Consider the following 25,067-nt stretch of genomic DNA (forward strand, 5'->3'; position numbering starts at 1 on the left):
AAAATCAAAGGGCAAGGAAGGAGCTGCATTACTCTTGTGAAATGGGATAACTTGCCACAGCCAACTTGCTATGGCCAACTCACCATGGCCAACTCGCCACAGAACAATTTAACAATGCAATTTAATTATATAAAATAAATAAATAAATATTTTAATTTTTGTCAGTCACATTTCATTCTCTCCCTCCTTTTATATCCTTTCTTTAATGATTCTATTCCACCATTTCTTTGATATTAGTGGCCCGCAGCGAGTTGGCCATGATGAGTTGGCCAGAGTGAATTGGCCATGGCAAGTTGGCTGTGATGCAGGATTTTAGGAGTCTTTAAGGACGTCCATTCTAAAAGACATTAGGCAGTTAGTGGGATAATTAATCCTTCTGAAGGATTCAGTGGCTGAGGACTTTCTTCAGGGCTACCTTCATCTCTTTGTTCCTTAGACTGTAGATTATGGGATTGAGTAATGGTGTGCCCAGAGTATAGACTATGGAAAGTAGCTGGTCTTGCTTTGGAGAGAAGCTGGTGTTTGGACGCAAGTACATAAAGCTGCAGCAACCATACTGGAGGGCCACCACAGCTAGATGGGAAGAGCAAGTAGATATAGTCTTTCGACGAGCATCGGCTGAGTGGATCCGCAGTACTTCAACAGTGATGAAAAGATAAGAGACACAGATCAATATGAAAGGCACTGCAATGGCCATTATCCCTGAAAGCAGTATTCCAACTTCACTGAATACAGTCTTGTTACTGAGCTGGTATACAGGTGGCACATCACAGAAGAAGTGTTCAATTCCAAACTCAGCACAGAAGGAGAGGTGAAAGACCAGCCATACCAGCATCAGGGAAATCAGGAAAGCAACAATCAATGACACAACTACTAGCTGAATGCATAGCTGATGACTCATGATGAAGATGTATGTCAAAGGCTTGCAAATAGCCACATAACGGTCAAAGGCCATGATAGCCAGCAAGAAGCAATCAGCACTACCTAGTCCAATGAAAAGAAACATCTGAGCACAGCAGCTCCTAAAACTGATGAACTTCTTCTTCTGCAAGCTGGTCACCAAGATCTGTGGGACCACAGTCGCTGTATAGCAGAGTTCAATCACAGAGAGAGCGCCCAAAAAGAAATACATAGGGATATGCAGGTGAGGGTTCTTCCAGATAGCTAATATAATCAGTGCATTTCCTGTGATGATGAGGGCATAAACTGTGCTAATGCCCAAGAAAAGCAAAAACTGATACTGTGGTTGAGTGGGAAAAGCCAAAAACATAAAATCCAGCATTGCCGTACAGTTCTCCTGAAGCATCCAGAATTATTGCTCCTGTCCTAAAAGCAATCCAAATAGAAATAAGAAAATCCATGATCAAGCCAATATACTATAAAAGGCACATTTTATCTGAAATAAACAGAGGTTTGATATGACGAAAGGATAAAGGTCAATGTGTGATTCTCTAATTTTGGGCTGGAGTTTCTATGAATCCCCCTCATTGGGCAGGAAAATGATGGTTTAGAAAGAATTAGAATTCAACAACCTCTGTTTGGAGGATCACATTACTAGATCTTGCACTAAAGGTAGGGGGAAAATATGCAAGAAGGTTCCCAAGCATTATAGAAATTCCCACCAGACTAAAATAATGCTGTTCATATTTCTAACTTACCACTTTATATGTGTATGGTCCAAATATATCCTTCTGTTTGGGAAGTTTAATTGACACACCTATACATGGTCATCTTATGATTCTATAACTGTTATGTTTACTGAAATCCTTGATTGCTGCTATTGCAATAGCATGAATAAATATTCATAAGCCAAAGAATAAGCAATACAGAATCACATCATATTGTTTCATGTGAGTATTTCCATAACAGTGTTGTTTTGTAATTGTTGAATATTTTTGAACTTTTTGAACTTTTGAAACAACAGGGCAAGTGGGATGGATTTTGAGAAACTGATTTTTCAACTGGAAAAATGTCACCTCCTGCCACAGACCTCTAGAGGTGCAAATTTATTTATTTTTTAAAAAAAAATCATGATCCCAGGAGAAATTCTGTATTAAATAATTTACAGGACTAAGATATGTTTGAGATGTTATGACAGCAAAACAAAGCAGGAAAAAAAATTTAAGGGTTTTCATCCTTTAGAAAAAGAATCTGGTGAGCCAGCCTATAATTTATTTTTCATTAAAAATTATATATAATTTTAATATATAAATATATGAATAGATTGTTAATTAGTGTGATAAAACTAGTATCCTTTTAATTTTGATTTTTCAGTTTGAAAAGTTCACATGTCAAAAGGGGGATGATGTAGTGGTTACTTTAACAAATCCTATAAATTCAAGTAGAGTTTTGTTGGAAGTAATTGATAAATATGGAAAGGTATCAGGATTTAAAATAAATCAGAATAAAACAAAAGTGATAATTAAAAATATGTCTATACAACAGAAACAAAAACTAGAGGAAATGACAGGATTTGAGTAAAAAAGGTTAAATACTTAGGGGTTTATATTAGCTCATCGAACAAGAAACTTTATAAGAATAATTATGACTTGCTATGGCAAAAAGTTCAGAATGATATGAGTGTTTGGAAAAAATTGCAGTTATCGCTATTGGGAAGGATTGCGGCTATTAAAATGAATGTGTTACCTAGATTTTTGTTTCTGTTCCAGATGATACCAATAATTAAAAAGGATAAAAATTTGGAAGATTGGCAGATTGGGATTAACAAATTTATATGGCAGGGTAAAAAGGGGAGGGTTAAAATGAAAATAATACAGGACTCACGGGAAAGAGGTGGTTTAAGAATGCCTAACTTTAAACTATATTATGAAGCAGTAACCCTTTCAGTAATAAGTGACTGGTTTAACTTAACAGAGGAAAGAATTTTGAATATAGAAGCTTATGACTTGTTATATGGATGGCATGCGTACTTATTTTATGAAAAAAGTGGATAGGGCTTTTAAGAATCATGTGTTGAGAAGTGCTCTTTATGGTCTGGAAAAATATTCCTATAAATTAGATTACAAGATTCCTATATGGGCGAGCCCTAGACATGCAATAGATATATAAATATAGAACAGAAACAGGAAATGATTACTTATAAAGAACTTTTGTATGCTGAAGGAGGTAGATTGCAATTAAAATCATTACAGGTATTAAATGAAGAAAGGAGGAATTATACTTGGTTTCAATATGGGCAAATAAGTGCTAGATGGAAAGAAGATCAAAAAATTGGTATAATGCAAAGGGAGGAAAATTTAATAAAGCAAATTAGAAATCAGACCCAGGAGCATATAAAGAGATTGTATAATGTGTTGCTTGAAATAGATTCGGAAAAGGATTTGGTAAAGGATTGTATGATAAAATGGGCACAGAATATTCAGGAACCAATAATGTTGGAAACATGGGAGAAAATTTGGGTTAGAAATGTTAAGTTTACACAAGCACAGAATTTAAGGGAAAATTTTTATAAGATGTTTTATAGATGGCACTTAGATCCCAAAAAATTATCATGTATGTATCCTAATATCCAAGCGAAATGTTGGAGGTGTGATTGTGATGATGCTACATATTTTCATATTTGGTGGACTTGCAAGAAAATTAAGGTCTTTTGGATAAGAATTTGGTGGATTATTCAAAATGTACTGAAGAAGAAGATAAAGTTCCTGCCACAATTTTTCCTTTTGGGAATTATAACGGATTGTACAGGGATTGAGACTAAATTGATTCTGAATTTAATAACAGCAGCAAGACTGTTGATTGGACAATACTGGAAGAAAGAAGAGATACCTACAATAGAAGAATGGATATTGAAAGTTATTAATTTGACTGAGATGGCTAAAATCTCAGCTTTTAAAAGACAATACGCAGGAAAGATATTTAATTGAATGGAAAAATGGATTGATTATCTACAAAACAGATATCAGATTAAGAAATATCAGATTGCCTTTGAATAATTAGAAAGTTATTTTATGTAATGGGAGGGGTTGGGAGATGAAAAGCTTTGGATGTGGTTATTTGGATTGGAAGGAAAATTTTATTCTATGTTTGGTTTATGTATAACAATACAAGCCGGGGAGGAGGGGGAGGGTTTTTGGGAGGAGGGGAAAAAGGCGGAAAAATGTTTTTGTTTTTTAAAACTCTTTCAATAAAAAAAAAGGGGGGGGGAATGGGATGAAATGCTACAGTTTTTCTTATCCACGGCATAAACATAGAAAGGACTGAGTCAAGCTATGGAGAATTGGAAGTAGGGGAAGCTGAATATAGTTTGCACTCTTTTAGAATTGGTTCTAGGGTTTTGTGTTCTTACACAATCAGTTGTGTTCCGCAGCGGGGCAAAGTTATTTCTGAATCAGCTCTGATTTACTTGAAATAACCCAAAAATGATTATTTCCATTTTCAGAGATGAGTCTAAGGAACTCTTGACTCAAACCTGGTTTCAGATCCTGACTTGATATATAGCATTCTATTCAGAGGTCCTTCATTGCAACCGTTGCATTTTGATTTTTGACTACGGGCAGACAAATGAACACCGTTCTGCAATTCCACTTTAAAATGCAGGTGGAATGATTCTGAACTGTTTTGATTCTTTGTGGGTTCTTGCAATTCCCCAATCCCCAGGCACACTAGTCTAGGCAGTGAGTGAGTCCTGGAGAGAAATTGGCAAGATTTCAATTTCTTTTTCTATTCTGGGGATGGGGGGACTCTCTGATGCAAAGGACCAAGTTGCTGCTAATTTTTTTTAAGACGCTGTCTTGTGGATGGCAGGAGGGAATGCTAGCAGTTTCTTTCTTGCTGAATAGGAAAGCACAATTATCTGCTTTTTTTAAGGACCCTATTCCCTGCAACTCAAGCCTACTTCCTTGGCAACCTTCAAAATTCTGTCCTTTGTGATTGATTGTAGGCATTGTTTTAAATGTCTTTACTTCCTTCCTCCATAGCAACCACACAGAGCTATGTTGTGGTCTTCACTTGTATATTGTAGTGTCTTGTACAGTCATCATTGTCCCAAAATAATTGCAATATAGGCAGGCTTTATATTGCCTCAGTAATGGCTGGATGGTATTAGGCAACAATAATTTGCCTATCTCCTCAGCTACTGAAAAAAACAAAAAACAATTGATTGTAAAACTGAGGCATGATATATTTTCACCACCACAGCTAGCAATAGATCTTAAATGCAAGGAAAAGTATTCAGGAACTCCAGCATTTCCCATGAAGTTGGGATGAGTTCATAGCTGAAACTATGAAGACCTGAAGTAGTAAAGATGTGTTAGCACATGGAAAATGTCTTAATGTTCTTTTATTTTGCTTCTAACATTATACTGGAGCAGTTGTTCCCAATCTATTGCCCTCCAAATGTGTTAGAGGTCAAACCAGCACGGTTGAAGGGGGTTACAAAGGTTAAAATCCAACAATTTGAAGGTCAACAGGTAAGGGGAAACTGCTTTTTACTAAATAACCGGATAATATATAGTAACTAAAACTCACTTCATATTGCCTGTTCTTTTTCTTAATTACACAGTCATCATGCACAAATTGGAATATAGGATTCTGTTATCAGTAATTCATTACTTTTTCACTGTTTCACCTCATTTAGTCATTTAATTGGAAGCTAAAGGACCATCATAATGCTCCATTGCTTTATCTTCATGCATAGTTGATTTGGAAAAATCTTCACAAGCTGATAAACTTATCAGTACTTCAGCACCTGTCATATGTTGTGAACCATCAAGCAAATACTTCTTTGGAACAAAGTGGTGACCTGACCTCTTCGATTTAATTAGATGTCCCATTAAGGCATAAAATATGGCAGTTTTGCAGTAAATATAAGCATAACGCCCCCCCCCCCTGCTTGAAACAGACATACAAAACTAGGTGGTGAAAATTCTTTTCAAAGAAATGTGCAAGGCAGGAAATTTCCACGCCTGAATTCATAAAATTTCTCTATTTTCCCCCTATTTGTCTAGAATTACAACTTAAAAGCTTAGATTCTATTTCAACTAAATTATGCAGAATGAATGTAATGAAAAAGAAATAAATGGTAGAAGTATAAACTGCAGCTCCTCCAAAGTTTCTCTTTTCCTCCTTTTTCCATTATTTTATGGAAAATAATTTGGAGGGGAATTCTGTAAGTACAGGAGAACCACAAGGGAGGAACAAGTTTGGATCAAAATAGCAGGCCAAAAAAGATTTATAAAAGTTAGATCCATAAAGCTTGTTTTGCTCTAATTTAGGCCATAGAAACCTTACACGACAGTAAATGCATTAATTCAAATTACCACAAAACTCAATATTGGTTTCAGTAACGAGAACCAAAAAGCAGAAACAGAATATACCTAGAGCAAGAACAGCAGAATAACAATAATTCAGCTGACGTTTTAAAACTTTTAGAAAACATTTTTAGAAAGCATTTGATCCGGTTTTTAAAATTCTGCTATTTATCCTTGAGAACATTAAAAAAGAATGCAGCACATCATCAGTGGAAGAAGCCTTCTCCTAGATCAGGGGTCTCTCCAACCTGTTTTGCTGGCTGAGGGACTCTGGGAGTTGAAGTCCACAAGTCTTAAAGGGACCAAGGTTGGAGACCCCTGTCCTAGATTGCAGTTGCCATTGTTGAATAGGACCACTCATGAAGGATTCTATATATAGTACAAGGATAGTCTTTCCAGTATCTCAGATAAGTCACCACCCTTTATGAGTCTCGGTTCTCCATTCTTTTTCCTCAAAGCTGATTTTTTTAAAAAATTTTTTTTGCTGTTAATGCTGTATTCTAGTTATTTGTTTGTCACATGTTTCTAGGGAGTCATTTGTGCAAGAGTTAACAAAGCATGTTTTTTTGCTAGATAGTGATTTTTTAAAAAAAAAAATTATTTCTTCTCTGTATCCTAAAAAAATAATGTCATTTATGTTTTCATAATATGGGCATCTGTCGTTCAATAGAATTGTGGTGGTGACAATGAATCCGTGATTTCTATTTAAGACCATAATGTATTGACGGAATAGCTCAGGCTGTTAAGAAGCCTGTTATTAGAACACAGTAGCCTGCAATTACTGCAGGTTCAAGCCCGGCCCAAGGTTGACTCAGCCTTCCATCCTTTATAAGGTAGGTAAAATGAGGACCCAGATTGTTGGGGGGGCAATAAGTTGACTTTGTAAAAAAAATATATACAAATAGAATGAGACTATTGCCTTATACACTGTAAGCCGCCCTGAGTCTTTGGAGAAGGGCGGGATATAAATGTAAACAAAACAAAAAAACAAAAAAACCTAGCACTTGGAAAATGGGAAAACTAACTCATCTTGACAAATCATTTGCAAATAACTATTGATAGTTATGTTTGCTTCAAAGGTACTGGATACACATGAAAATCTACCAAAGGTAACGAGTCCAGCAGAGATGGCAAAAATTTCAGCGTATTTGAAAGACTATTCACAAGAAAGATACATATTGGAATGGAGAAGATGGATTGACTATATTCAAAACAAATATCAGACCAAGAAGTATCAAATAGCTTATGAATGAATAGAATGTAAGAATTGTATCCGTATTTTTATGTAAAACGGGAGTTAAGGTTCCAGGGGTGGGATGGGAGCTTATGGATAGATAGTGTAGTTTAACTTATTATTGTTAGTTGTTATACCCTGTATTTTGCTCTGGGAAGTCCGGCGGGCGGGGGGATTGGGTAAAGGTAAAAGAAAAGAAAAAAGAAAAAAAGGAAAAAAAGAAAAAAAGAAAAAGAAACAAAAGGGGAAAAAAAGAAAAAAAACTACCAAATGTGAATAGAAGGGTAACTTTCACCCTTGTTTGTATTCTCATCTCTCAGACCATCTTACCATGCAGATGATGATGACATTGAACTTAAGCCATTAAAGTCACCTCAAGCAGCAAAATGGGTGGCATATAAATTTAATAAATAACAAATAAATAAAAATTCGAAAACAGCAGAATAGAGAATGGTGTAAAACAAGCAACTTACCAGGGATGATAAGTGGCAGCTTCACTGTTCTTGTCCTGATTTCTATCTATATTTAGATTGCCAAGATGAGAAGATTGTTCAGTCATAGGTTTGATCAGGAAAAAGAGGAATGGAAGTTTTCCTCGAAAAAGAGCTACATAGATAGGTTAAAACAGCCAAGGTCTTAGAAAATATGTGTGTTCATCTGCCTGTGAAGTGCTATCAATCTCTGGACACATTAGCCAGACTTTTTTGTCTTGTTCTTTGTGGAATCTCTAGGGTGCAGTTGCTTAATCTAGATGATTTATGATATATGGCCAAGCTCATATACCTCCATGGAATATTTACACACACTTCTCAGGGTGGTTGCATACTAGTTTGATTATTACAAAAATGGGTATATTTGTACCAGGTGCAACTTTGCTAATTATGTTCTTCACATGTAACCGGGTCTTAAACTCAACGTAGATTCTATTCTGTGAGGAATTTATACATCTTTTACAGCTATAATTAAGCACAGCTATAATTGGGTAATTGTGGGTCTTAAACATTATTCTTTATTTGCAAGACAAGAAAAAATGACAAATTTGACTCTGAAGAGTATGCTTGATCAAGAAAGCCTTTCTTTTAATAAAATTAGTACTCATTTCTTAAAGTATGTAATACATAGCCCTCATTCCGAGAAGGCCTATCAACAAATATGTCTTTGTTCTCCGCTCTTTATAAATATGGGCTGTCTGTGTGGTTTTACATTTTATCTGTTTTTATGGATTTTTCAATTTTGTACACTGCCAAGAGTCTATAATAAAGTTGAATAAATAAATATGGGTGATGGGACACTTTTTTCCAACATTTTTCATATTCCTTAATTAGATTATTGTTTTCTGCCTGATTGTTCATCTGGTGCTGATCTCTGCTTATCTGAATGTGGGCTGTTGTATTTTCATTTCCTCCCTAGGTTTTTTTTTTTTTTGCTCTTTTGAATGGTCTATAATGTAAACTCCACAGTTCAACCCCAAGCAAAGTATATTCTCTTCTGTTGGAGATTTTTCTTGTAATTTGATACCTTCTTTAACCCAGTACCCTATGTGATTGCCTAATTTGCCTGTGCTTTGAGCAATAATATGTTAATTATTAAATTTGGTTAATAATATTAATATTAACAACAGTAATAAACACTGCTCTTGGCTACAGATATGGAAATTCATTTCTGTTAAGTACAGATGGGGTCAGGACTATCCCAAAGAATGCTGGAATAAGGCTTTTGTTTTGGTATCTTCTGCAAGATAATTCCTCAGCCTGATGTCCATTACAAAAAGATCTCTGGCTAACGCAGATCTATTAGATATCCATACCATAGTGTAATTAACTAAGCAGATAAGAAGTGGAGAACCAGTGACAAAATACAACCCAGAACCCCAGACAACATGGGCAGTGTGAAGAGATGCTGGGAGATGTTCAGCAATTACCTGAAGGATTCAAGATTACCATACTTCCTTGGGTGATAATGCTAATCCACAACTGGTTTTGAGGGTATAATAATGTTATAGCTAAATTGAGATGCAAGTTTGAGATGCAACCATTTTTTTCATGACCTTTCTTAAAGCCTGCTTGATATCTTTGTTCCTCAGGGTGTAGATCAAGGGGTTCAGGAGGGGAGTAACAAAGGTATATATAAGAGCCAGTTTCCTATCCTCATCTTCTGAAGTGCTGGACTTGGGACGCAGATACACAAGGCTGCAGACTCCATACTGTAGAATCACAACTGTGAGGTGGGAGGAGCAGGTGGAGAAGGCTTGGTGCCGCCCAGAGGTGGACTTAATCCGGAGAATGGCAGCCACAATATAGACATATGAGAAGCATATCAGAAGAAAGGGAATTGTTAAAACCACGATGCCAACAACGTATAGCACAGTTTGGTGAATTTGTGTGTCAGCACATGCCAGCTGAAGCACAGGTGGTACATCACATAGAAAATGTTTGATCTTGGGTTTGTAACCACAAAAAGGCAAGTTGAAAATCAAGACAGTTAGCTGTAGACACAGCACTATGGCAAGAATGAGGGAGCCAATCGCCAGCCACATGCATACCTGCCAGGTCATGATAATGGAATAGCGAAGTGGGTGGCAGATGGCTACGTAGCGATCATACGCCATGACAGCCAACATAAAACAGTCAGTGCTACCTAGTGATGTAAAGAAGAACATCTGGATGGCACAGTTCACCAATGGGATTGTTCTGTGGAAATCAGAAATGCTAGCAAGCATTTGAGGTACTACCACAGTGGTATAACAAATTTCCAGGAAAGATAGGCTAGCCAGGAAGAAATACATTGGGGTGTGCAGGGAACGGAAAGTATAGATAATGCAAAGGATGGAGATATTACCAAAAAGAATTATGAGATAGAGCAAAAGAAAGAATGTGAAGATGAGATATTGTATCTCAGGATCAGTGGAGAATGTCTGGAAGAGGAACTCGTAGGCAATGGATTGATTATCCCAGTTTGTAATTGTCAGATACATCTCATTTATCACTATAAAAAAGAAAAAAAGAAAAAGAAAAAATAGTTAAATAATTATGTACAGTATGTTTCCATAAATTTCAGAGTCAAAAACCTGTGAACTGTATGATATTGAGGTCTGATACATGAAATATCAATGGTTAATCCTAGTTTTTTTCATTTTCCTTCATCTCACAATTACGTTCTACCCAAGCAAATTCTAACACAAACAGGATATTATTTTATTTATTTATTTTATTTGTCACAACAGTATATATAATCATAAGCATGAAATAACTATATGATATATAAGCATAAATATAATCATAAGTATGTAATAACTATATGAAATTGGATACAATCAAAGGGAACATTAGGACAGGAACGGTAGGCATGTTGGTGTTCTTATGCACGCCCCTTACAGACCTCTTAGGAATGGGGTGAGGTCAATAGATGTATTACAATATCAATTGTCCAAAACAGACCAAGTAGAAACAAAAGCTGATATTTACAGAACTTGGGTTATCAATGGGATACAAGCATCTCACCCTTGTCCCTACTGCTTCAGGAGAGGGCAATCTTTGAAAGCAAGGAACCACATTAAAAGGCAAAAGATGAGTCCAGGTCCCACAGAAAATTGAGATTAGACTTTGGTTTAAATTCAGTTGTGTGAGTTTCCCATCTCCCAATAGAACATGGAGAGGAATATATTTTCAGCTGCTCTGATGTAAGAAGGTTAAAACCTATGAAAACAAGGGTTGGAAGAGTTGAACTGTAGGCTGAAAATAACACAACTTTGATTGATTATTTAATAAAACAGCTGGCATTCCTGTACCTGTATAGCATTTCTTTTCACAGCACTTTACAGTTCTCGTGATTCAGCTCTCATAAGACTTACCTCTATCAAAGAACCAGGTTCTACTGATGTTCTTAGTATAATATTTGCTTGTCTTCCCCAAAAAATTGTTTTCTCACTTCCAACTTCCAGCTTTTACCCATTGCAGGATTGCCCACTTTAAACCTGTGAGCAAGGAAACAAAGTGGGGAAGATGAGAAGGTAGCCCTCTGCATAAATATTTGGAGTGTGGGAAAAGGCCCAGCATGCCAAGTGCAAATAGCAGGGCAACACATTAGTAGCATTCTTCTGCAACCAGCAACATTCATGAATTAAGTCATTATATAATGACAGCTGTTTTTTTGTGGAGGATGGCTGGGGAATGTATAATAGAATGGATTGGCCTTAAGGCCACAGTTTTATTCACTTTTTTGGAAAGACAGCTTAATTGAATAGAGAGAGTTACTTTTCTTACAAAACTTTAGGGTTAGAATATAGACTAGAATAGAATTTTTTATTGGCCAAATGTGATTGGACACACAAGGGATTTGTCTTGGTGCATATGCTCTCAGTGTACCTAAAAGAAAAGATATGTTCATCAACAATTCTAAGGTACAACCCTTAAAGATAGTCATAGGGTACAAATAAGCAATCAGGAAACAATATCAATATAAATCATAAGGATACAAGCAACAAAATTACAGTCATACATAAGTGGAAGGAGATGGGTGATAGGAACGATGAGAAAATTAATAGTAGTGCAGACTTAGTACCTAGTTTGACAGTGTTGTGGGAATTATTTGTTTAGCAGAGTGATGGCGTTCAGGAAGAAACTGTACTTGTGTCTAGTTGTTCTGGTGTGCAGTGCTCTATAGCGTCGTTTTGAGGGTAGGAATCGAAACAGTTTATGTCCAGGATGTGAGGGGTCTGTAAATATTTTCAAAGCCCTCTTTTTGACTCGTGCAGTATACAGGTCCTCAATGGAAGGCAGGTTGGTTGCAATTATTTTTTCTGCAGTTCTAATTATCCTCTGAAATCTGTTTCTGTCTTGTTGGGTTGCAGAACCAAACCAGTTATAGTGGTGCAAATGACAAAAATGATGGCAAAAAAGGCTTTAAGAGTTGTAAACCTAATCTTACGTAGCTTCTTCTCCAAAAACTCTACACTACTAACCAGAGCATATAAAACATTTGTTAGAATTCTTGAATACAGCTCAACTGTCTGGAACCCATACCACATTTCTGACATCAATACAATTGAACGTGTCCAGAAATACTTTACAAGAAGAGTTCTCCACTCCTCTGAATACAACAAAATACCTTATGCCGCCAGACTTGAAATCCTGGGTTTAGAAAATTTAGAACTACGCCGCCTTCGATAGGACCTGAGTTTAACTCATAGAATCATCTATTACAATGTCCTTCCTGTCAAAAACTACTTTAGCTTCAATTGCAACAATACATGAGCACACAATAGATTTAAGCTTAATGTTAACCGCTCCAATCTTGATTGCAGAAAATATGACTTCAGTAACAAAGTTGTTAATGCTTGGAATACACTACTTGACTCTGTGGTCTTTTCCCCAAATCCCCAAAGCTTCAACCAAAAACTACTATTGACCTCACCCCATTCCTAAGAGGTCTGTAAGCGGTGTGCATAAGAGCACAAATGTGCCTACAGTTCCTGTCCTATTGTTTCCTTTCATTATATCCAATTAATATAATTATTACATACTCATACTTTTATATATGCTTATATATTGTATAGTTATTTCATGCTTATGCTTATATATACTGTATGACAAAATAAATAAATAAAATAAAATGACAGACTCAATAATTCCTCTGTAAATATGGACAAATATAGAAGCCTACTATGGTTTGTCTATCTCTGTCAATAAATTGATTTACTTTATCCGTTATCTGCTATTCTTTGATTAAGCCTTCAGGCTGCCTTCATGTTTAATAGTGCTCATACAGCACAAAAATAGTCTCCTTTGAATAGAGCTGAGGTCCAGGTAATTTCATGGACATATCCAGGTCTTTTTCTCAGCAAGGGAGTAAAAGTGGTTTGCCACAGTTTTACGGATGTCTATAACTTTCTAGTTGAGCCTTGATTCTGATTAGTGGAATCCCATTATAGTACTAATCAGCCTTAGCCCTGCTTAGCTTCCCAAACCAGATAGGTTCATACATGTCAAAAGCCAAAAGCTTTTATAGAATACTGACCTAGCTTATGTGTACAATACAGTTTTGAGGAGTTTATAGATATTATAGATTTAAATCTTTCAACAGGTGCCAATTTTTGTGTTTCAAATAAAAGTAGTTTTAAGTGCTGTGAGAGATCTAAAATTTTAACTAGTCTTTAAAAAAATGATACCTTTTTTGTTGGTTTCTATTGTTTAAGTTTCAGGGAAAAATGAAAAGTCTGACAGAGGAAAAAATGGCTGAAGGAACAGAAATGCAAAGCTGAAAAATATTTATAAGGAAAAGTATACCATTGCATTTACTGAAAAGAGAGTAATTCCTGAATTAAAACAGTTTCCACCCCACCACTCCGAAAGACTAGACAGCATCCATTGTCATATTCTCAGTTAATCTTTGCATCTTTCTCCTTTTAAAGGTAAATTATTTGATGTAAAAATAGTATTGTTTATAGGCAAATACAATCTGTACACATGTACAAGTATTCCTCGATCACTGTACTCTCATAAACAAATAGCTACAGAAACTGATTATATTATCCATTCCAATTCTCCCTTTCTGACTGTTACAACTGATTTTAACCTTGCCCAGAATGTCTTCAATAATCCCAACTATGATCCTGAATTGGTACATTATCATTTGTATTCTGCAATCCAAGATCAAAATTGTGAAAAAAGTTCTGAATGTCAGCAGAATCAATCCCGATTTGGGGAAGAATCAATCTGTTAAAATCTTCCTATTTTTGCTCACTGCCCACTGCAAACCCAATGCAGGAGAAGGAGTAAAAAGGGAATGAAAATGAGGCAAAAGAAACCACCATCACCACCCACATCTCTAAATAAAGCTTTAAAAAATCTCTGGCTGAAATCCAGAGGAGTGCCTAATAGTCCAGTCAAACCTCCCCACCAAAAAAACCCCAGATAAAGGATCTAGCTAAATTCACCAATGAACTCTTACCTTGTAAAATGCCTTTCATTCAGGATTACAAAACTAAAGGGGGGGGGCTCTCTTCTTCTTCGTAAGGTTTCTGTCTCAAAAGATGAAAGAGGAATGAAATTTTATCAAATGTCTATGAACAGGCTGGTGAGCTTTCTAGTTGGATTATCTGTTAGTTCTTTTCTGGGATGAATCCCGCTTTTCAAGTATTTGTTAGATTGAATATAGCCAGGTTCCTCCCAATTCACTGAATCAATACAGGAATGCAAGCAAAGGTAGTCACTTACTCAGCTATCTTTTCTCCAGCCAATCAGGGCAGTCTTTATCTTCTTTGCAAGGTGTTATACCCAGGAGACACGTCAAGTATTTAATATTTAGAAACAAAAACAATTCTCCTTAGGAATCCTAGTGTCATAATTTTTTAAAAAAGTATATAAAACTTGAGAGGCCAAAAGCTTGCAATAAATTCATTTCAGCATTCTGTGTAGAAAGTTTTGGACAAACTGTGGCCAAGTCAGCTGGCAGGATCCACCTAACACTTTCAAAAACCTTGAATGCTCTAGAACCGTGATGGCGAACCAGTGGTGGGTTGCCCCCAGTTCGGATCGGTTCTCTAGAACAGTAGTAAAACCAGCAGGAGGCTCCGCCCACTGACCCGAACGTCATCAAGAGTGATCTGTGCATGCAGATCGCATGGGCATGATGCGTACCAGTAGTAAAGTTAAGTAGAACCCACCCTTGTGGGGAACCTATGGCACACATGCCAGAGGTGGCACGTAGAGCCCTCTCTGTGGGCACGTGGGCTGTCGCCAGCTGCTCTTCCAGTTTCTGGTGCGGGCATGTGCACTGGCCAGCTGGTCTTTGTGTGTGCTGGAGCACTGGAAATCTGAAGACCAGCTGGTTGGTGCGCAGGTGCGCACCAAAAACTGGAAGATTAGCTGCCCGGTGCATGCATATGCATGGCCAGCTTGTCTTTGGGTTTCTGGATTCCAGTGTGCTCATGTTCCAGTTTCGGCACTTGGTGCCAAAAAGGTTCTCCGTCACTGCTCTAGAAGCTAATGCATTATGTTCAAGGCTAGCTTTGCAAAGCATTATAAAGAAGAAGCTACCAACTTCATTGATCATTCATATCATTTCTGAACAATCATTTGGTCCCGGTGGATGGTCTTCTCTTTCTTCCTCCTTATTTATGATTATATTAAGTAATAGTCAGGAACTGCTATTGCCACATTGCAGATGCATTGAAAATGCATGCGGATATTCAGCGTGTTTATAAATAGCTTCAAGTCTCTATTCATAGAAAAAGGTCTATTCCAGTGATGGCGAACCTTTTTTGGCACCAAGTGCCCAAACCAGAACGCGCGCATGTGTGCCAGAGAGCTGGAAACCAGAGCACCAGCTGGCCGGTCCTCATGTGTGTGCACATACTTACAAGTTGGAACACTGTTAATGGCTTCAATCTGCCTCAGCAGTAGGTTATCTATTAGATGGAGCACAGACCTATTGCAAACAAGAAATGGGTCGTCTTTATGTCATGATAAGCAACCCATGTGGACGACCACTATAGCTTTCTGGGGGACTAACAGGGCAATCACTAGGAGGCAATTCCAGAGAGAACTTCATCTATGAAGTCTTTCTTACTCTCAGCTTTATTGTTGTTGTTGTTGTTAGTTGCGAAGTCGTGTCCGACCCATCGCAACCCCATGGACAACATTCCTCCAGGCCTTCCTGTCCTCTACCATCCTCTGGAGTCCATTTAAACTCATGCCTACTTCTTCAGTGACTCCATCCAGCCACCTCATTCTCTGTTGTCCCCTTCTTCTTTTGCCCTCAATCTTTCCCAGCATTAGGCTCTTCTCCAGTGAGTCCTTCTTTCTCATTAGGTGGCCAAAGTATTTCAGTTTCATCTTCAGGATCTGGCCTTCTAAAGAGCAGTCAGGGTTGATCTCCTCTAGAACTGACTTGTTTGTTCGCCTTGCAGTCCAAGGGACTCGCAGGAGTCTTCTTAGCTTAGTGATGACTAAGATAATGAAAATGAAGCCCATCCATATATACATGTTTATGTTCATGTTCACTGAACTGACTTGGATTTTATTTTTATTTTATATGGGAGGGGGGAATGTAAATTATGTGTATTCAATATTTCAGTAACTTCTTGAATAATTCCATTATACATTTTGTGTCTACTCTTGTTTTTATTAGTATATATGATGACTGATACTGCTTTTATCTTTATTTTTACATTTCTTCTATGGTTACACAGATCATTGCATCTCTTTTTTGATCTTTTTATGCCTAGTTTTCTTGTCTGGTTCAATATTTGCCGTTAAGGCCAACCCTAGTAGGAACTTTTGTAAGTCAAGTGCAATCTATTATTTAGGAAATTCTCATGGCAAGTAAGATATGTGTTGGCAAAAGAGGCATGCTGCGGATCCTGTCAACCCAATTATTCCAGCTGGAGGGTTCCAGGAGGAAGGTCTTCTCTGCTGTTGCTCCTGCCCTCTGGAACAGCTTTTACCCCCAATGTCAGGTTGCCCCCAACCATCTTATCCTTTTGTAAGGAGCTAAAAACATGGCTCTGCCAGTTGGCTTGGGGCCCAAGTGGGGGAACAGCACCAGGGGTGAAATGCTACCCATTCAGACCAGTTCGGGTGAACTGGTAGTAACAAATGCTATTGGTTCCGGCGAACTGGTATTTCTGACAATCTGCCGGGTGACAATCAGCTGTGACGCACAATTTATATTAGCTAGAACGATCAGATTTCCTGCTGTCTAGCTAATCTAAATCGCGTAACACAGCGGATTCCGACCCCTCGCTGTTCTACTTACCTTTGCAGACTTGGAAGGCTTCAAAGTGTTCCTTTTTTAGCGCTGCACGGGCGTGCCTCAGGCATGGGTGCACCTCAGGCGTGCATGTGTGCGAAGTGCGCACTCAGTAGCAGACTCATAGAATCGGTAGCAGACTTTAGAGGATTTCACCCCAGCATGTGAAGGTGGTTGATTGAGTAACAACCGATCCCACCTCTTCCCACTCTTCCCCCACCCTCCCCACATATCCTTAGGTATTAATGTTTGATTTTAATTTATTTATGCTTTAATTGTATATATATAAATATATTTTTATGATTGTAAGCCACTGGGAGTTACCTTATGTTGAGCTGAGTGGCCAATACATTTTATAAATAAATAAATATGACAAGGCTGAGTTTGAGGGAGGGGTTAAGTGTGTCATCAGTTTGTAACTCCATCATGCCCACCAGAGATCCAGCCCAGAAATCCAGCCCTCCTTGAATTCCTTTGATTCTTATCTACTGCCAAGTTGCCTGGATCCCCGTAGTGATCTAGCATGGATTAAACTTGTACTCATTTGAACAACCTTGGTTCCTGATTTCTTGCACCTGATGTGGCAGTGTGGAAAGAGATGGCACAACTTTTCAATTCATGTCCTTAGAGACTTAAATTTTATTTTTAAAATGTAAATATTTGAATAACAATCGATATACTGTGAATTAATTGAAGAAATTGATCCAGTATTTTTCTTTTGGGTAAAGCAAGAATTGAGATTAGTCGCACTATAATCAGGAAGCGAATGTGACAGAGTCAGAAGGACAAACTGTTTCAATTCAAACTCCAGTAAAATTCCTCTGCAAGAAATCCAATATTCCTATAAAGCCATACCTTTATAAAGACACATGAAATTCCAAATTAACTTGTAACCTCTCAGCTTGTAATTCTTCCATTTTTAATTAGACATTATAGTAAAAAGAATGGAAGAGAAAATTAGTGCAATTTCAACCATGTATACATTGTACATTATATTGCAGTCTTCAACTGAACTGAAAGAGGCAGAGTATTTGCCAGCATTTGGTGCCATAGGCAAAACATAAAATCAGTTCCTTGTACCCGAATCCCAAAATAAATATACTTTATACTTTAAAATTGTAGATAACTTTTTGTGGATGCTCTCTGAACTTTTACTGTTTGCTGTATACATTATCTTTTTTTTTTAATCTTACCAAGGTAGGTAATGTGATCAGTGCAAGTGAATGTGGTACTGGCTTCATCTTTATACACAGTAGCTTGCTCTGCCAGATTTGGTGGAGTGTAGTTTCCTCCTTGGAGTTGTATAATTAGAGTATTGCTTTTAGCCTGATTGCTTGCAACTGATGGAAACTAATCAAGGAGAGAACCAGCCTAGAACTAAGCAGAAATTTCCTGACAGTTAGAACAATTAATCAGTGGAAAAAAATGTCTCTAAAAGTTGTGGGTGCTCCAACACCAGAGGTTTTTAAGAAGAGATCGGACAACTATTTGTCTGAAATGTTATAGGATTTCCTACTTGAGCAGGAGGTTGGACTAGAAGATCTTTACGGTCCCTTCCAACTCTGTTATTCTCTTTGGTGTTGATCCCTGCTTATCTGAATGTGAATTGCTGTAGTCTTTTTAGGTTTTTTTTTTATTGCCTCTTTTGAATGGTATGACATTTAATCAGGAATCCACAAAAGAGGAACATACATTCCCACCAAAACTGGCAGGAGAAAGTAGTACATAGAAACAAGGAGTAAACTTCACATTCATTCACACTGATGATGTTATCTTCTTGGGTGAGGAAATGCCTGCAAGCAAACAACCAAGCTCACAGAGTACCAGAACTACACAGATCAACCACAAGCTATGGGTATTATCTTCTATTGGAGATTTTATTTTTCTTGAAATTTGATAGCCCAGTTAAATAGGCACCAAAGGTGATTGTCTGATTTGCCTATATAGACATACCACGGTATGATACAGATATGGAAGTTCATTTCTGCCAGGTGCCAAATTAAATTATGGGGTGTCCTAAAGAATGCTGGAATAAGGCTTTTGTTTTGGTCTTTTCTGAAAGATAATGCCACAACCTGAAGTCCATTATTAAAAGATCTCAGGTTGACTGAGGTCAATTATAGAATTGTTAAGCAGATAAGGAGTTGATAACCTGTGACAAAATGCAACTCAGAACCCCAGATAGCATGGACAACATTAAGAGATGCTGGGGGATGTTCAGCAATTACCTGAAGGATTCAAGATTACTTCCTTCTGTGATAATGCTAATCCACAACTGGTTTTGAGGGTATAATAATGTTATAGATAAATTGAGATTCAAGTTTGAGATGTAACCATTTTCTTCAGGACCTTTCTTAAAGCCTGCTTGATATCTTTGTTCCTCAGGGTGTAGATCAAGGGGTTCAGGAGGGGAGTGACAAAGGTATATATAAGAGCCAGTTTCCTATCCTCATCTTCTGAAGTGCTGGACTTGGGACGCAGATACACAAGGCTGCAGACACCATACTGTAGAATCACAACTGTGAGGTGGGAGGAGCAGGTGGAGAAGGCTTGGTACCGCCCAGATGTGGACTTAATCCGGAGAATGGCAGCCACAATATAGACATACGAGATGCATATCAGAAGAAAGGGAACTGTTAAAACCATGATGCCAACACCATAAAGTGCAGTTTGGTGGAGATGGGTGTCGGCACATGCCAGCTTTAGCACAGGTGGTACATCACATAGGAAATGATTGATCTTGGGTTGGTAACCACAGAAAGGCAAGCTAAAAATCAAGGCAGTTAGCTGCAGACATAGCGCTATGGAAAGAATCAGGGAGCCAATCACCAGCCACATGCATACTCGCCAGGTCATGATGAGGGTGTAGCGAAGTGGGTGGCAGATGGCTATGTAGCGATCATACGCCATGACAGCCAACATAAAACAATCAGTGCCTCCTAGTGTTGTAAAGAAGAACATCTGGATGCCGCAGTTCACCAATGGGATTGTTCTGTGGAAGTCAGAAATGCTAGCAAGCATTTGAGGTACTACCACAGTGGTATAACACATTTCCAGAAAAGAGAGGCTGGCCAGGAAAAAATACATTGGGGTGTGCAGGAAATGGACAGTGCAGATCACCCAAAGGACAGAGCAGTTACCAAAAATAATTGTGAGATAGAGCAAAAGAAAGAAAGTGAAAATAAGATGTTGTATCTCAGGAACAGTGGAGAATGCCTGGAAGATGAACTCATGGGCCATGGACTGATTATCCCAGTTTGTAATTGTCAGATACATCTTATCTACCATATAAAGGAAAAAACAAGAATGAAAACCAGTTAAATAGTAATATGTATTTTCAAAAGTTTCAAAAACCAGGTCGTGTGGACTGTATGATACTCAGATCTGATACATGAAATCTCAGTAATCCTGGACTTTTCACTTCTCTTCATCTCCTAAATTAGGCAAATTCCAACACACCTGGGATATTATTTTTAGATGATTACAATGTCAGTTGTGCAAATCTGACCCAATAGATATAAAAACTGATATTTACAGAACTTTTATTACCTGTAGGATACAAGGTTCTCACCTATGTTTTTCTTTTTGAAAACAAGTTCCTGCTATTATCCAGAGTGGGCAACCTTTTCATGAGTATATTTTCAGCTGCTCCGATGAAAGGTTTCAGACCCAAGAAAACAAAAGTTGGAAGAATTGAAGAATAGGCTGAACATATCACAAATATGCCACCAGCCTCTGGTGGCTCAACAGACTAATGCAGTCTGTTATTAACAGCAGCTGCTTGCAATTACTGCGGGTTCAAGTCCCACCAGGCCCAAGGTTGACTCAGCCTTCCATCCTTTATAAGGTAGGTAAAATGAGGACCCAGATTGTTGGGGGCAATAAGTTGACTTTGTATGTAATATACAAATGGATGAAGACTATTGCTTGACATAGTGTAAGCCGCCCTGAGTCTTCGGAGAAGGGCGGGATATAAATGCAAATAAAAAAAAATTTTGATTGAGACTATTTACTAAAACAGCTGGCATTCCTGTATCTGTGTAGCATTTCATTTCAGAGCACTTTACCATTCCAGTGATTCAGCTCTCATCAGACTTACCTCGCTAAGAGAATCAGTATTTATTTCACATCATTTTGCAATTCCTATGGTCCATCTTACCTTCATCAGAGAACCAGGTCACCTCAGTCCCACTAATAGTTTTAGTATAATATCTGTGTGTCTCCCAAGGAAGCTCCTTTCTTACTTCCAACTTTGGCCCAGTGTAGTGTTGCCCCCTTTGAGCCTATGACAAGGAAGCAAGGTTAGGAGGATGAGAGGGCAGCTATTGGCTTCCCTTCCTTGGCAGGTAGAAACTTGCAGGAGGTTTGCTGCAAAAAAAGACAGCAGGTTTATGCTAGGTGAGGCCAGGGAGAACTTATTTCTAGTTAGAAATCTTTAGAGTTAAATTGAGAACAAGTATTGAAAGAGTGTACTATGTCTATCGCTGTCATTAAATTGATATGTTGCCCTAAATCAGGGGTCTGCAAACTTGGCTCTTTTAAGACTTGTTGTTGTGACCCAGGTTCCTGGACCCAGACTCCTGGACTCGGATGATTCAGAAAATGAGGGAGAAGACCTGGCAAGCCCTGCTTCTCTTGAGCCCTCTCCCTCCCTGGCACCCACTCAGAGGGAGGGGCCGGCGGGGCCTGATTCTCCCGGGCTTTCTTCTGATTTGGCAACGCCCCAAGAACAGTTTTGGAGGGACGCAAGGTTACGAAGGCTTGATCGGCGTGCGCAGCAGCGGAAGAGTTGGGACAAAGCCAAGTCATAATTGTCATGCAGTGACATCTGCAGAGACTATAAATAGGAGGCGGGACTTCCTGGTTTTTTGTCTCGGACAAAGCAATGAATTTGGCGCAAGCTAATTCATGGAGGGAAGAATATATTCGTGAGTAATTCTGGCCTTATCTATAATTTCCTCGTTATCTCCAGAAACTTGGCAGGCCCGTGGGGAGGCGTGGCCAGGACATGTATCTATGTAAATAAAAGGAAAAAAGGAAGGCCTCTGACGGACTCTTTGCTGGGAGTATTGGGGAAGGAAACAGAACATTTTGTCCAAGACCTGACTAAAACATCTTCCACCAAAGATGGATCAGCAGCAGGTACAGCAGCAGTTAGAGCAGCTACAGCGGCTAATCAACAGCTCCAGCAGCAAGTGGCTCACTTGGCAGGCCAACTTGCTGCCAGGAATGTGCCTGCAGCCCCCCATCCTCCTCCTCCTCCTCGTCGCAAGTGCCCGATAACCGTGCGGATAAGTTTTCTGGGCAGCCTGAGATGTTCCCGACCTTCTTGGGACAGTGCCAGCTCTACATGGCTATGAGGCCAGAGGATTTCCCAGACGACCGGGCTAAGGTGGCCTTCGTGATTAACCTTCTTTCCGGCTCGGCTGCTCGATGGGCCACGCCTCTTGCTCCAGGACAGCCCCTGCTGGCGGACCAACAGCGTTTTGGCAGCACCTACGCACCATGTATGAGGACCCGTTCAATGCTGACGGCAACCAGGCGCCTTAAGGAACTCCGTCAAGGGAAACGCCCCTGCAGGAGTACATCGCGAATTTCGTCTTTTGTGCCAGGACTCTGACTGGAATGATGCAGCGCTGGTGGGCCAGCGTTCAGGAGGGACTCTCAGAGGAATTGCAAGACGAGCTGGCCCGTGGGCGCGCGGACCCTCGACAACTTGGTGCCCTTTGTCTCCGCCTCGATGCCCGTCTGCAACGGCGACCGTCCCGTCGCACCCCGGGACCCTCCGTCGACATCTGCACCCCACTTCCTACACCACCAACACTCCGGGTCGCCCCACGTTTTGTAGCCGCTGCGGAAGAGCCCATGGAGTTGGGAGCGGCCAGACCTCGCCTGACAGCCCAGGAGCGGAACCGGAGGCGCCAAGGGGGATTGTGCCTGTACTGTGGGGAGCCCGGCCACTTCGCCGCTTTTTGCCCCAGAAAGCGAAGTGGGGCACGCACGCCGGTCCCCGAATCACAGCGTGACCAATCGGGAAACGGAGCAGGCCCGACCTCGGGGAAACCCTAGGTCGGGCACGTACTAAGCCCCACTGGACGTTGCGGAAGTAGACTCTGGGCCCCCTCGGCATCTGATTCTGGACACACAGATATGGTTGGGGAACCAGTCGGACGGGCTCCAGGCGCATGCGCTGGTGGACTCAGGGCCACAACAAACTTTATGGACCAGGCCTTTGTGACCCAGTTTGCGGTCCCGTGGTTCCGTGGACCCTCCGATGCGGGTAGAGACAATTGATGGGCGAGAACTGGTGTCCGGCCCCATTAAATTCGCCACCCAGCCTTTGCGCCTGGCTATTGGGGACCATGAGGAGGCGATCCAGTTTTATGTCACGGCGGACCTTCATTTTCCCTTGGTCCTTGGGTTGGCCTGGCCGGACCCACGATCCTCAGGTGGCCTGGTCGCGGAACGCCATCTCTTTCCTGAGTCTGCAGTGCGTCGATCACATCCGCCACACCTGTGCCGGCCAGAACGTCCCCACCGCTGCCATCACCTTGCCTCCTGAGCTGACGGACTTCGCCGGCGTGTTCAGCGAGAAGGAGGCGGACCGACTACCCGCATCGGCCCTACGATTGCCCGTGGACCTTCTGCCCAACGCACCACTGCCTGTGGGACGCCTGTATTCCATGTCGGAGCCCGAGTTGGCCGCCTCAGGGACTTCCTGGACAAAAACCTGGCCCGAGGGTTCATCCGCCTTCAAAGTCCCTCTCGGCCCCGGTCCTCTTTGTGAAGAAGAAGACAGGGACTTGCGCCTATGCTGTGATTACCGCCGGCTAAACGCCATTACGGTGCGGAATCGCTACCCCCTGCCGCTCATCCCGGAGCTACTGGAAAGGTTGCGGGAGGCCACGATCTTCACCAAGCTCGATCTCCGGGGGGCCTACAACCTGGTGCGGATACGAGAAGGAGACGAATGGAAGACGGCATTCGGCACCCGATACGGACACTACGAATACACTGTCATGCCATTTGGGTTGACCAATGCTCCCGCCGTTTTTCAGCACTTCATGAGCAGCGTGTTCGGAGACATGTTGGATCGGTTCGTGGTTATCTACCTCGACGACATCCTGATTTACTCCCGGTCCAGGGAAAGCCACCTTCGACACGTCAGTCTGGTTCTGCAACGCTTGCGGGAGCAACAACTCAATGCGAAGCTGGAGAAATGCGTCTTCTTCCGGACTTCCATAGAATTCCTCGGGCATATCATCTCGCCCGAGGGCATAGCCATGGACCCATGTAAAGTAGAAGCTTTGTGTAGCTGGGAAGCCCCTCGTCGGGTGAAGGATGTTCAGCGCCTACTGGGCTTCGCCAACTACTACCGGACCTTCATCCCGGCTTCGCCACACTGACAGCTCCACTTACCCAGCTCCTCAGGAAGAAGGTTGCATTCGGTGGGGTCCCCGCAGCAAGAAGCATTCACAGCCCTCAAGAAAGCCTTCACACGGAACCCGTCCTGAGGCATCCCGACCCGCTCCGGCCTTTTGTGGTGGAAACGGACGCGTCCAATGTGGCTCTGGGGCGGTGCTGCTACAGGCTCCGGCGAATGGTGGCACACTTTTCCCTGCGCTTACTACTCCCGGAAACTCAACCCTTCCGGCGCAACTACACTATCTGGGAAAAAGAGTTGCTGGCTATCAAGGCTGCATTCGAGGCTTGGCGACACCATCTGGAGGGGCCCGACATCAGGTGGAGGTCGAGCGGACCATCGGAATCTCGAGCACCTCACCACAGCTCGGAAGTTGAACCAGCGGCAG

The 25,067-nt window shown here is 40.4% G+C and overlaps 3 protein-coding genes across 4 annotated transcripts; all 3 read right to left on the reverse strand.

Annotated features, from left to right (window-relative positions):
- Positions 1-241: 241 nt before the first annotated feature.
- Positions 242-9,441, reverse strand: LOC131189363 (olfactory receptor 10W1-like). Its single transcript, XM_058165523.1, has 2 exons — positions 9,428-9,441; positions 242-1,326 (listed from the first exon to the last, which is right to left on the reverse strand). The coding sequence occupies exon 2, from the start codon at positions 1,304-1,306 to the stop codon at positions 386-388; it is 921 nt and encodes a 306-aa protein (XP_058021506.1). The 5' UTR covers positions 1,307-1,326; positions 9,428-9,441; the 3' UTR covers positions 242-385.
- LOC131189362 (olfactory receptor 10Q1-like) lies at positions 9,401-11,418 on the reverse strand. Of its 2 annotated transcripts, none has more exons than XM_058165522.1 (2): positions 11,357-11,418; positions 9,401-10,491 (listed from the first exon to the last, which is right to left on the reverse strand). In XM_058165522.1, the coding sequence occupies exon 2, from the start codon at positions 10,478-10,480 to the stop codon at positions 9,509-9,511; it is 972 nt and encodes a 323-aa protein (XP_058021505.1). In that variant the 5' UTR covers positions 10,481-10,491; positions 11,357-11,418; the 3' UTR covers positions 9,401-9,508. The 2 variants fall into 2 exon arrangements, with proteins under 2 accessions (XP_058021505.1, XP_058021504.1); XM_058165521.1 differs by lacking the exon at positions 11,357-11,418 and adding an exon at positions 11,007-11,037.
- Positions 11,419-19,572: 8,154 nt separating this feature from the next.
- Positions 19,573-20,532, reverse strand: LOC131184826 (olfactory receptor 10Q1-like). Its single transcript, XM_058156623.1, has one exon. The coding sequence runs from the start codon at positions 20,530-20,532 to the stop codon at positions 19,573-19,575; it is 960 nt and encodes a 319-aa protein (XP_058012606.1).
- Between the last annotated feature and the right edge of the window lie 4,535 nt (positions 20,533-25,067).

The sequence above is a fragment of the Ahaetulla prasina genome, chromosome 1, assembly GCF_028640845.1.
Source record: "Ahaetulla prasina isolate Xishuangbanna chromosome 1, ASM2864084v1, whole genome shotgun sequence".
NCBI classification, from domain to species: domain Eukaryota; kingdom Metazoa; phylum Chordata; class Lepidosauria; order Squamata; family Colubridae; genus Ahaetulla; species Ahaetulla prasina.